The sequence below is a fragment of the Peromyscus leucopus genome, chromosome 1 (genome assembly GCF_004664715.2).
Source record: "Peromyscus leucopus breed LL Stock chromosome 1, UCI_PerLeu_2.1, whole genome shotgun sequence".
NCBI lineage: Eukaryota > Metazoa > Chordata > Mammalia > Rodentia > Cricetidae > Peromyscus > Peromyscus leucopus.
In genome coordinates this window covers 173796264-173810167 of record NC_051063.1, presented here as the reverse complement: position 1 = coordinate 173810167, position 13904 = coordinate 173796264, and the positions used below count along the sequence as shown (strand labels likewise).

Sequence of the window (13904 nt, the reverse complement as noted above, 5' to 3'; positions counted from 1 at the left end):
ACCCCACATACTAGTAGTGGGACACTTCAACACCCCATTCTCACTACTGGATAGATCTGCCAGATTGAAACTTAAAAGAGACATAAGGGACCTAATAGAAGTTATGACTGAAATGGACTTAATAGATATCTACAGAACATCCTAACACAAAAGAACATATCTTCTTCTCAGCAACCCACGAAACCTTCTCTAACATTGACCACATGCTTGGTCACAAAAAAAAACTCAACAGATTTAAAAAAATGAAATAACTTCCTGTATTTTATTGGACAACCATGGCTTTTAGTTAGATTTCAACAACAACAAAATTTACAGAAAGCCTACAGTCTCATGGAAATTGAACAATGCCCAAGTGTATTACCAATGGGTCAAGGAAAAAATTAAGAAAGAAATTAAATATTTTCTAGAATTCAATGAAAATGAAAGTACAACATACCCAAACTTATGGGACACTATGAAAGCAGTGCCAAGAGGAAAATTCATAGCACTAAATGCCCACATAAAGAAGATGGAGAACTCTCACAATAGTGATTTAACAGCACACCTGAAAGCTCTAGAACAAAAAGAAGCAAACTCACTCAGAAGGAATCTATGCAAGGAAATAATCAAATTGCCTAAAATCAATGAAATAGAAACAAAGAAAACAATACAAAGAATCAACAAAACACAGAGTTGGTTCTTTGAGAAAATCAACATGATAGACAAGCCCTTATTCAAACTAACCAAAAGTCAGAGAGAGAGCATCCAAATCAACAAAATCAGAAATGAAAAGAGAGACATAACAACAGACATTGAGGAAATCCAAAGAATCATCAGGTCATACTTCAAAAACCTGTACTCCACAAGACTGGAAAATCTGAAAGAAATGGACAATTTTCTGGATACCACATACCAAAGTTAAATCAAGACCAGATAAACTATTTAAATAGGCCAAAAACCCCTAAGGAAATAGAAACAGTAATTAAAAGTCTCCCAACTAAAAAAGCCCAGGACCAGATGGCTCCACAGCAGAATTCTACCAGAATTTCAAAGAAGAGCTAATTCCAATACTCTTCAAATTGTTTCACGCAATAGAAACAGAAGGAACATTGCCAAACTCTTTTTATGAAGCTACAGTTACCCTAATACCAAAACCACACAAAGATGCAACAAAGAAAGAGAATTACAGACCAATCTCCCTCATGAACATTGATGCAAAAATACTCAATAAAATACTGGCAAACTGAATCCAAGAACATATCAAAAAAATTATCCACCATGATCAAGTAAGCTTCATCCCAGGGATACAAGAATGTTTCAACATATGAAAATCTGTCAATGTAATACACCATATAAATAAACTGAAAGAAAAAAAAAACACATGATCATCTCGTTAGATGCTGAAAAGGACTTTAACAAAACCAACACCCATTCATGATAAAGGTCTAGAGAGATCAGGAATACAAGGAATGCATACCTAAACATAATAAAGGTAATTCACAGCAAGCCAACAGCCAACATCAAATTAAATGGAGAGAAACTCAAAGCAATTCCACTAAAATCAGGAAGAAGACAAGGCTGTCCACTCTCCCCATATTTATTCAATATAGTACTTGAAGTTCTCGATAGAACAATAAGACAAGAAAAGGAGATCAAAGGTATAGAAATTGGAAAGAAAGAAGTCAAACTTTCCCTATTTGCAGACAATATAATACTGTGTACATAAGTGACCCAAAAATTTCTACCAGAGAACTCCTATAGTTGATATACTCCTTCAATAATGTGGCAGGATACAAGATTAACTCAAAAAAAATCAGTGTCCCTCCTATATACAAATGATAAAAGGGCTGAGAAAGAAATCAGAGAAACATCACCCTTTACATTAGCCACAAATTATATAAAACACCTTGGGGTACCTCTAACTAAGCAAGTGAAGGACCTGCATGACAAGAACTTTAAGTCTCTGAAAAAAGAAATTGAAGAAGATATCATAAAATGGAAAGATCTCCCATGCTCATGCATAGATAGGGTAAACACAATAAAAATGGCAATTTTACCACAAGCAATCTACAGATTCAATGCAATCTCCATCAAAATCCCAATACAATTCTTCACAGACCTGGAAAGAGCAATACTCAACTTCATATGGAAAAGCAAAAAACCTAGGATAGCTAAAAGAATCTTGTACAATAAAGCAACTTCTGGATGCATCATGATCCCTGACTTCAAGCTCTACTATAGAGCTGTAGTAATAAAAACAGCTTGATATTGGCATTACTGACATGTGGACCAAGGAAATTGCATTGAAGACCCTGACATTAATCCACACACCTATGAACACCTAATTTTTGACAAAGAAGCCAAAACTGTACAATGGAAAAAAGAAAGTATCTTCAACAAATGGTGCTGGCATAATTGGATGTCAACATGTAGAATATTGCAAATAGATCCATATCTGTCACCGTGCACAAAACTTAAGTCCAAGTGGATCAAAGACCTCAACATAAATCCAGTTACTCTGAACCTGATACAAGAGAAAGTAGGAAGTAGTCTTGAACACATTGATACCAGAGATCACTTCCTAAATATAACACCAGTAGTACAGATACTGAGAGCAACAATTAATCAATGGGACCTCTTAAAACTGAGTTTTTGTAGGGCAAAGGGCACAGTCAATAAGACAAAATGACAGCCTACAGAATGGGAAAATATCTTCACCTACCCCACATCTGACAAAGGGATGGTCTTCAGAATATATAAAGAACTCAAGAATTTAGACATCAAAATAGCTAACAGTCCAATTAAAAAACAGGCTATAGAGCTAAACAGAGAATTCTCAACCAAACCCTCTCAAATGGCTGAAAGGTATTTAAGGAATTTCTCAACATTCTTAGTCGTCAAGGAAATGCAAATCAAAACAACTGATATACCATCGTATACCTGTCAGGATGGCTAAGATCAAAAACACTGAAGACAGCTTATGTTGGAGAGGATGTGGAGCAAGGGGAACACTCCTTCACTGTTGGTGGGAATGCAAACTTGTACAGCCACTTTGGAAATCAGTATGGCAGTTTCTCAGAAAATTGGGAATCAATCTTCCTCAAGACACAGCTATACCACTCTTGGACATATACCCAAGGAATGCTCAGTCATAACACAAGGACACATGCTCATCTATGTTCATAGCAGCATTATTTGTAATAGCCAGAACTTGAAACAACCTAGATGCCCCTCAACTGAAGAACAGATAAAGAAAATGTGGTACATATACACAATGGTGTACTACTCAGCAGAGAAAAACAATGACACCTCATGAGGTTTTCAGGCAAATGGATGTAACTAGAAAATATCATCCTGAGTGAGGTAAGCCAGACTCATAAGGACAAACATGGTATGTACTCACTCATAAGTGGATACTAGATATAAAGCAAAGGATAACTAGACTGCTACCCACAGCTCCAAGGAGACTAGCTAGTAAGAAGGACCCTAGGAAGGACGCATGAATTGCCCAGTGATGGAGAAATGAATGAGATCTACATGAGCAAACTTGGGGTGGGGAGGTAGTGCAGGGCAAGGGACAGGGGCATGAGAGCTTAGAGGAGTGGGGGGAAACAGAGTAGGAGAAAAAGGAAAGAGATACCATGATAAATGAAGATACCATGGGAATAGGGAGAAGCAGAGTGCTAGGGATGTTCCCAGGAATCCACAAGGATGACTCCACCTTAGACTGCTGGTAACAGTCAAGAGCGTGCCTGAACTAGCCTACTCTGGTGATCGGATGGCTGAATACCCTAACTGTCATGATAGAACCCTCATCCAGTGACTGATGGAAGCAGATACAGAAATCCATGGCCAGGTCCCAAGAACAGCTCCAGGAGTCCAGTCAATGAGAGAGAGGAGGATTTCTATAAGCAAGAGTTATTGAGACCATGATTGGAAAATGTACAGAGATAAGTAGCCAAACTTGTGGAAATACATGAACTACAGACCAATAGCTGAGGAGCCCCCATGGTACTGGACTAGGCCCTCTGGATAAGTAGACGGTTGTTTAGCTTGAACTGTTTAGGGGACCCCAAGCAATGGGATCGAGACCTGTCCCTAGTGCATGAGCTGGCTTTCTTGAGCCTAGTGCCTATGGTGAAACACTTTGCATAGCCTTGGTGCAGGGAGAAGGGGCTTGGACCTGCCTCAACTGAATGTACCAGGCTCTGCTGACTCACCATGGGAGACCTTACCTTGGAGGAAGTGGGAATGGGGGTGTTGGGGGAAAAGCTGGGGGGGGGGCAGGAGGAGGAAGGACATGGGAAGCTGTGGTTCGTATATAAAATGAATAGAAAAATCTATTAATAAAAAATACATGGAAAAAAGAAAATATTCAATAAATAAACTGCACCGGGAGATTCACATAAAAATTTAAAAAATAAAAGCAAAGATGAATGGACTCACTTCTGCCAAAGAGAGGCTGAAGAATGCATCTTTCAGGTCCAAGACACCATATACCTATTTCTCTGGAGGGATCAAGCTCATGAGAATCAGCAGTCTCAGGTTTATTCATAGGCAGGAGAGGTGTATTTCATCATGATAATCAGGGAGCCAGGATACCTGTCTCTGTAAGCCAGACAATATGAACTGCAATTTCTGTATTTGTTTCCAGGGCCATTAGGTATTGTTTAATCTGGATGGAATAACTGAACTAGTTAGTAGAACAACCAATCTACAAGAGAGTCTAACTGTATCTTTTGATTGGAGGAAGGACTTTGAGCTAGGAGATTTTCTTTTGATAGAGTATTAGATACCAAAATTTTGCTAGATATCTGTAAGTCCAAATCAGTTTCATCATCAAAGAAGGTGAAGGTGGCTTTCAGTTTATACAAAAGGTCTTGTCCCAATCAGTTGTCTACTGTTAAACATAGTTTTAGCTACTCACAGCTGAGACCTACTTAAACTTTAAAATTTTTCTAACTTTTTTGAGGGAGAGTTTCTCTACATATTCCTGGCTGTCCAAGAACTCACTCTGTACATCAGCCTGTCCTCGAACTCAGACATCCACCTGCCTTGGCCTCCTGAGCACACAGATTAAAGGTGTGCACCACCACTGCCTGCCTAATTTATATATATATATATATATATATATATATATATATATATATATATGGCTAACTTGATGAAAAGTCTTCTTTTAACAGCACTTTTAGTTCTATAAGAGTCCCTAGGGAAAAGTGTTTAAAGTCTCCTTGGCCAATGTTGGACAAGGTAAAATCTGTTCTGTCCAGTCTGCATTTCTCAGTAGCCAAATCCCCATCTCCTGTTCCTCCTGCAGGCCTTGGGGTAGTTTTCTACTTTTTTCACAGAAATGTAGTTTTTAGGTTTTCCAATTATACAGAACATTGGCTGAAAAGAAAAACAAGGAAAGAGCAAGGAATAAATTTTCCTCTTCTGCCCTTCCCTGAAACTGCTTAGAGCATACAGAGGAGCAGGAGGAACTATTTCTTATCTGTGTGATTCTGCTTAGACAGCAGAGGTCTCTGGACAAGAGTCTTAACACTTACCACCTCCACACAGGGGCCCGGGTCAACCCTGACACTGAGCAACAGAAAAGGGACTAGCTAATGTGAGCACTCTGAGAGTGTGACAGGGTATTTTTTGTTTGTTTGTTTGTTTCTCTGGGCTCTGTATCAGACCCAAAAGAACTTGGATCCCAAACAAGAGGGCACAAGTCTTAAGCTAGGATAGACTCACAGCAGAGAAAAACACTCATCAATACAGGGAAACAAAACTGATAGAAATACACAAAATAGCACACATGCTCACGAGCGTGCACACACACACCCACACACACAAACAGAGAGAGACAGAGACAGACTGAGAGACAGGAAGACAGGAAGAGAGAGAAGAGAAAGAGAGAATGAAGGCAACCAGGGGTATCCACCACACATTCATATACCTGAAAAGACAGGGGAATCCAGTGACATCTCACAAACATTCATGACACTGGATCATCTGCCACAAATGACCTCTCTTATGTGTCCAAACACAAGGTGCCTTAACCAGACTTAGCTCCAAAAATGGCAGACCAGGCAGCATTCTAATTTGTCTCCTTTTGGGGTGGAGGTGTCAGATTCCTCCAAAGCATTTGCCTGAGATTCATCAAAGGGAGTCTTGGGGACCTGAAACTCAGATTGTAACCCACAAAGAAGCTCCTAGATCACCACACACTTCTCAGGTCCAAGGGACTCTGAGACCCCTAGTGTCTCCAGGCCTGATCTCTGAGGATCAAGTGGGACCTCCAAAAATGTTGTGGAGTATTGGCCAGAGAAAATCACTCAAACATAATTTTAAGACAATAGAAAGTCTTCATTAGCTAGATAGCCACTACACTGAGGGCCTCAGATTCTTTCCAATGTAGCACCAAGCCTTTCTCAAGGTGAGGCTTTAAGGACAAAAACTATGGACTCTGGTGGATTTGGTCTTGTTTTCATTGTGGCAGGTGAATTTTACTGTATAAATGACACTTCTATCATGGAGGCAATTATGCTAAGACCTGAGCACTTAAGAAGGTCTGGGGGCCCTGTTATAATAGTTGTGACAAACATGATATATCTATCACTGTACAATTACAAACAAATTATAAATTTAGAGTAGGTGGCAATGTACTTTGAGGACATTCTTTTAGTATCTCAAACAAAGACAACAACCTTAGATTTTCTGTTAATTGACATTAGATCACATGGTAAGAAAATTGAGAAAGAAAGCACAAATATTTGTATGAACACATTCTTAAAATTTGACAGAAATATATCTCTTTTTTGCAACTGGTTACATGGTGTAGCTATTTAGAATTACCATGCCACAACCTGTGTTTTCCAATACTGACTCAAGGTAGAATAGAGAACCACCCCAGAAAGTGGAGCAAAATTGGGCCAGTAAGGAGTGTCATACCTTTGGATGGTGACTTTTATTGTGGATAGTGGAAGATTATCAAAAGAAGACAGAGCATAAAAAATGCAGCCCTCTATGCCATTCCACAGAGGAAAGCATTTCAACTCTTTTACAGCTTATCCCACTCCAAAACATTGTGCATATCTCTACTGAAAAAAAAAAGTGATTTGAACAGAAAAAGTAAACTACAAACTAAATCATATGTACAGGACCCACAGAGGAAAAAGAAGCAAAGTGCACACACACACACACACACACACACACACAGCATATCCTGTCTCCTCTCAGTTATTAATCATGTGGTAATGACCTCAATGAGAATAATGTGGAAGAACACCTGAAAAATTCAAATGAATTTTTCATTTTTTTCTAAATAATTTTTAACAGCCTATATTCAGGTTAGATTTTAATATAACATTAAAAACATTCAAACAAAAACCCACCAAGAACACGAATAGCCAAGACAATATGTCTCATAGAAAACAGCAACTCTATTTCTCCAAGAAAGGCAACTTAGCTGACACACAAGACATGGACTTCGGAATAGCTGTTATAAATACGTTCAAGGGACTCAGAGGATATGGCTAAATTCTGGAATGAAGGAACACAGAAACACACAGCTGAATGAAATAAGAAAAACAATTTCAGATACAGAAATAGAATTTAATAGAGACAGAATCTTTGAAGAAAAGTCTAGCTGGAATAAAAATCAAAATGAAAAGCTCAGGAAGTAAAATAAAATGTTCAGAAGAAAGCCTCACCAACAAATTGGATAAAGTGGAAGGGGAGGGGGATGTGATACAATTGGAAAATAACTTTTTAAAAGGTAGAAAAGAAAATATCAAGGCTCAAAGACAGTGTTAACGAAATCAGTCACTTACTCCCAGAAAATGTTGATGTCCATGGCCTGTGCTGCCACCTGTAGCAAGCTTTCTTGTCTGACTATCTTTGGATCACCAGCTCCCAAATAATAATATGGAGACTTCTTATCATGTATAATAATAAGCTTAACCTTAGCTTAGGCTGTGTTCCAACTAGCTCTTATAACTCAAATTAACATGCTTCCATTAATCTGTTCTGCCATGTGGTTCAATTAACTTTCCTCTGTATGGTGTCCAAATTGTTTCACACCTTGTTGGTGAATTCCATGCACCTAGATTCCTCCTCCTCTTCCACCCTCTCCCTGAAAATCCCACCTATTCTTTCCTGCATATCTATTGGCCAGTCAGGTCTTTATTAAACCAATCAGAAAGCCGCTTAACAAAGACACATCTTCACAGTATACAGAACATTTGTCCCACAACATTTCACTCTCTTTGTCTAAATAAAAAGGAAAGGTTTTAACTCTAACACAGTACAACTATATACAATAAGAACAATTATGAAGTAAGAATTAAACTTACAATGTCCAGTGTGGTTGAAATACTGTGCACCCCAATAAACTTTTCTGTGGGTCAGAGTATAGACCAGCCACTATATTAAACATAGAAGTCAGGCAGTGGTAGCACATGCCTTTAATCCTAGCCTTCTGGAGGCAGAGATCTATCTGGATCTCTGTGAGTTCAAAGCCACACTGGAAACAACCAGGCATGGTGATCCACACCTTTAATCCCAGCACTTGAGATCTCATGTATTTCTTGGGAAAGACACACACCTTTAATCCCAGGAAATGATGGCAGGAAGCAGAAAGGTATATAAGACATGAGGACCAGGAACTAGAAGCTTTTAAACTTCAAGGCTTTTTAGCAGCAGTATAGCTGAGATTCATTTGGTTGAGGACTCAGAGGCTTTCAGTCTGAGGAAACAAGACCAACTAAAAAGTTGACAAGGTGAGGTTGGATGTGGTTTGTTCTGCTTCTCTAATCTTTCAGCATTCACCCCAATAACTGGCCTTGGGTTTGTTTTTATTAATAAGACTCTTTAAAATTCATTCTACAGTCCAGTCCATTTGTATTTGGCATATTTGGAGAAAATACTCTATTATCTATCCTATTTTGATAAACCCAAAGTTTTATCATTACTTGTATTAGCATCCTAAAAACATCTTTTTAGACCTGAAAACATATTCTTAGATAAACAAATTAAGCTTTTATGTTTCTCAACCTCATAAACTGTATATCTCTTATGTAAGTTTCTTTTCTAAATTTAGTAAAAAAAAAAAAAAAAAGAAAAGAAAAGAAAACTGTAAAACTACAACTATCTATTCCTCAACCCCATAGGAAATGCAGAGCAAGCAACTTTCAAAACTATAGAAATGACAAAAATATCTGGCTGCCTAGACAGTCATTCAAGGTTCCCCTGCCATGTTGGGACATCCATCTTCAGCCTATAGTCCTAGAATGTCCAACAGACTTTTTTGTGAAGCAGGAATTTTGAAGGACTGTCCTACTTCATCTTGGCAAAGTTCAGCAGTTGCCTTCTTTTGTGTCCTATTTGTCCAATTTGAACACCATACTGTCAGTTTTTTGCCCAAAGGTCTTGCTTTGCCACCTTGAAAGCAAACTCCATATGGAGGTTTTCCAATGCCTACCACCCTTTTTTGATGTAGATCAGTGCTGCCAGGAGCAGATATATATATATATAACTGTCATAAAAAACCTTATGCTTATAAAATATTTATGCCATATTCTATATGTCTATGAAGTGTGTGAATACCATATAGCTATCTAAAATATATCTCAGTTTGACTTTGAAAACATATCTAACATGGCCACAAACTTGATTGTTAGATGACTGACTAATAGCCTGTATTTCTTAATTATCCTAAATAGTTCGCAATAATAACTTTCAAAGACTAGAAAATTACATTACATTTTTAAAGGAGATGCATAGGTAAATACCTTAAACAAGAGTAGAAACATGTATAACAAAAATAACCTTTAATTTGTATCAACATACAAAAAACTCCATACCAATATAAAATATTTGAGACTAGTTTTTTTTTAGTTCAAATGTAGACTCATTAATCCACCCTTTTATCCCTTCATTCTATACTATATCTCCCATTTTTTTCCTTTCAGAAAGAGATCCCTGGATCTAATATCCTTTGTTCAGCTTTCTTTCTATGACCAACCATTTGTATTCAACCACCCTAAATGATAATAAACACCAATAATCCATTCAATAATGAAAAAAATCCACCCAAACGAGCTCTTGGGAATGTGGATGTCAGGTTTGCTAGACTCCTTCCTGTTGTCTGGGGGTGAGGGCATCTCTAGAGGACCCTGAAAAAATGGAGATAATGGTCTAGTTCTGGGAGAGCTAGCTGTATTGTTCTTTGCTTAGTCTCTGTGTAATAGGAAAGTGTAGAGCTTATATGAAGTCCTAGATGGAGCAGTCCGTGAGACTAGACTATCTCAACTAGCAGTTTTGACATTGTTCTTGATGTAGAATTTTTAGGAAACTACAACAGAGGCATTCTGAGAGGATGGATCACCTGGGTTACCTGTTTTCATTGGGACCTGGTCTTTTTTTTTTTTTTTTTTTTTTTTTTTGAAAACACACAAACTTTTAAATGTAAAATTTATCTGAATTAATACAAGTATGGAATTGCAGTGTACACAAGTCAGCTAAAGTTTTTGTTGTTGTTGTTATATTTGAGCATGAAAAGGACATCTTCTAATTTTGTAAGTCTGTTTAGACTGTATAGCCAAACCTCTATCCATTCCATATGAAAGCACGGTATGTAATAATAAGTTATGAGGACTTTGTAGCCACTAAGATTTATCATGTCTCAATAGTCTCAAAGCTATTCCCATGTAGAAGGATCAGCATATATAAATCACCTATCTTGTAGATTTTCTTGTTATTTTCTTCATGTCTATAAGCCAAAATTTTCTGGAGGTCTCCCTCAAACAAATCTGATCTTCGTTAATTTTGAAGAACTCCATAGCTTTTTGTTTCCTGTGGAAACAAGGGCAAAACCTCAACCCAGTATAACACATTTCCTGACTTCCATTCTGAGGTTAGGACTTAAAAGATATACTTTGTTGCAATTCAGCAGCCTTTTCTACAGTCCAGTGCATCTCAGCAATTGTTTGTTCCTCATTAGCATTTATAAAATTCAAAGTTAACAAAGAACTATATATGATCCACATGCCCTGTGTTATGGTCTTTCTTATCTTGTGTGCCTTGTTCCTCTTATGTTACTTTACTCTCTCTTTAGAGACTTTGTTTTATTATTTTTAAACTATTTATTTTTCTATGACTGTCTATACCCATTTCCTTTTCATTCTTCACCATCTACGCACATTTTTAAGCATACTGTATCTATTCAGAGGTTTGCTCAGTCTGAACCTGATTTTCGGTTCATCTGTAGCATTTTTCTGACCACATAAGACAAACCTTAAACTGTCATGCAAGCCATGATGCAGCTGCCTTAGCTTAAAGCTCACTGATGGCTGGATCCACTCACTTTGGGTCCACAGGCAGCCACAGGGAGCTGAGCCTAACTGTCCCAGCCATGCCTCATCATCCCAGCTCTGGAAAGCTTCTGTGTCCATGCTAGCCAGGCATTTATACCTCCAGATGAGTAGCATGCTGTTTTTATAAGTGCCCAGCTGTACAGCAGGGCCTTTTAGAAGAGCCATACCTTTATATGCAGCAAGCATTTGGCCTACCCAAGACACCACACCAGGAAGTTGTGTCTAAGTCTGTGTTCAATTTTTTTTCACCTTTTTCAGGCCTTATATGGATTTACGTGCTAAGCATTGGATGGCAAATGTAGCAAGCTTCCTTGTCAGACATTCTTTGGATCACCAGCCCCCAATAATTAGAATGTGGATCAAGAGGGACACTCCTCCTCCACTGTTGGTTGGAATGCAAACTTGTACAGCCACTTTGGAAATCAGTATGGGCTTTTCTCAGAAAACTGGGAATCAATCTATCAAAAGACCTAGCAATAGCACTCTTGGGCATATACCCAAGAACACTCAATCATACCACAAGAATACATGTTCAATTATGTTCATAGCAGCATTATTAGTAATAGCCAGAACCTGAAAACAACCTAGATGTCCCTCAACGTAAGAATGGGTAAAGAAGGGGAGAGCGGCGGGGCAGAGAGCGTGACTCGCCCGCTCCAGTGCCACCGGTTCCCGCTGCGCTTCCCGCCGTCGCCGCCAACGCGCAACCATGTCGGAAGAGAAGCCCAAGGAGGGAGTGAAGACAGAGACGGGGCAGGATGGCTCAGTGGTGCAGTTCAAGATCAAGCGGCACACTCCACTGAGCAAGCTGATGAAGGCCTACTGCGAGAGGCAGGGCTTGTCAATGAGGCAGATTCGATTCCGGTTTGATGGACAACCAATCAACGAAACAGACACTCCAGCCCAGCTGGAGATGGAGGATGAGGACACCATTGACGTATTCCAGCAGCAGACAGGAGGAACAGCTCTCCGAGGGACCGCCCCCATACCCAACCATTGTCCTGACATTTGCTATTGAATGGTGACCATGCAGCCACGCCAATCACAGAAGAGTCAGCAGAAGCCAGAGTCACCGCTTGGAGTGAACTACAGACCATAATGCAGGGACGCGAGTATTATGTAACTTGGCCAACAAGAGTGTTTGGTTTAGGGAAATGAGATGTGAGGTTTTGGGATTTGTTTTTTGTTTTTGTTTTTGTTTCTGTTTCCTCCCATCCCTAAAATATTTTCCTCCCCAAACTTGGGGCTGGATGTAGACTCTCAGCCTGTGGCCCAACTCTGCCCCCAGAACTGTGGTTACCTCTAGTTTGACTTGTCCTAATCAAATAGAGAGCTTGTGGGCACATTCCCCAGTGGGCATGCCTATGGGATGTTGAAAGGGGGAAGAGGGACAGAATTCCACCTATGTGTTGTAGGCAAAGAATATAAAAATGTGAAATACTATAAATTTGAGCTTTGTCAAACATATGGTGAAGTTCAAGGGAAAAGACCAATGCTTTTTAAAAATGTAAGGAGTCCTTAAGTACTGTGACCCAACTATTCCTGCACACGCCCCTTTCTACTTGGTATCTGGGAGTGGGTACCTGGGCAAGGCTGGTACAGTGAAACCCACTCTCTTCCCTTTTCATGATGTAGAAGAAAGTACTTGCCCTATCTCATTTGGAAATTGAATGTGGCCTCAGATTCTTTCTAGTACTTGGTTCTGATACATAATTATGGTTTCTGTTTAAGAAGGTAATTGGTTAAGTATCAAGTTTACAGTGATGTTGTGTAAGAGACTTGTGTGGCTGCAAAAGAAAGCCAGGGGAAGGTGGCCTCATTCTCATGGACTGTGCTCTGCCGCTTTACAAATGTGTATTCAAATGATGCATCAGTGGGTGACGTCAGTCCTGCATTGTGGGGTCTATACCAGTTAAATGTTCATAGTTCTGCCTGTCATCCTTCTGTAAGGATCCATTGCTGCTTGATGGCCATCTCTGCCTTTTATAGTCACCTGACACTGACCTACCATCTCTCGCTTGCTTAAAATCCTGAGGAAAATGTTCTTGTTTCCTGTTTTGCTGCGTGGGCTTGGGTGGGATGTCTGTTGGCTCTGTTGTGTTTATTCACCAGTTTGTACATTATTTGTTGTCCTTTACTACTGTAAACAGTAAATATAGTTTGGTAAAAAAAAAAAAAAAAAAAAAAAGAATGGGTAAAGAAAATATGGCACATACACACAATGGAATACAACTAGGCAGTGAAAAACAATGACATCATCACATTTGCAGGCAAATGGATGGAACTAGAAAATATCATCCTGAGTGAGGTAACCCAGACTCAGAAGGACAAAGTATGTACTCATAAGTGGATACTAGATAAAAAGCAAAGGATAACCATACTACAACCTACAGCTCCAGAGAAGCTAGCTATCAAGGAGAACCATAAAAGGAATGCATGGATCACCCTGGGAAGAGAAATAGATGAGATCTCCATGAGTAAACTGGAAGGAAGGAGGTGCAATGGAGGGTAGGGGATGGAGTATGAGAACATAAGGGAATGGAATTATCAAGCTGGAATAGA

At 39.1% G+C, this 13904-nt stretch overlaps 1 protein-coding gene across 1 annotated transcript; it reads left to right on the top strand.

Annotated features, from left to right (window-relative positions):
* The first annotated feature begins 11967 nt into the window (after positions 1–11967).
* LOC114682338 (small ubiquitin-related modifier 3-like) lies at positions 11968–12528 on the top strand. The gene has a single exon (XM_037202026.1). The coding sequence runs from the start codon at positions 12052–12054 to the stop codon at positions 12358–12360; it is 309 nt and encodes a 102-aa protein (XP_037057921.1). The 5' UTR covers positions 11968–12051; the 3' UTR covers positions 12361–12528.
* Positions 12529–13904: the final 1376 nt, after the last annotated feature.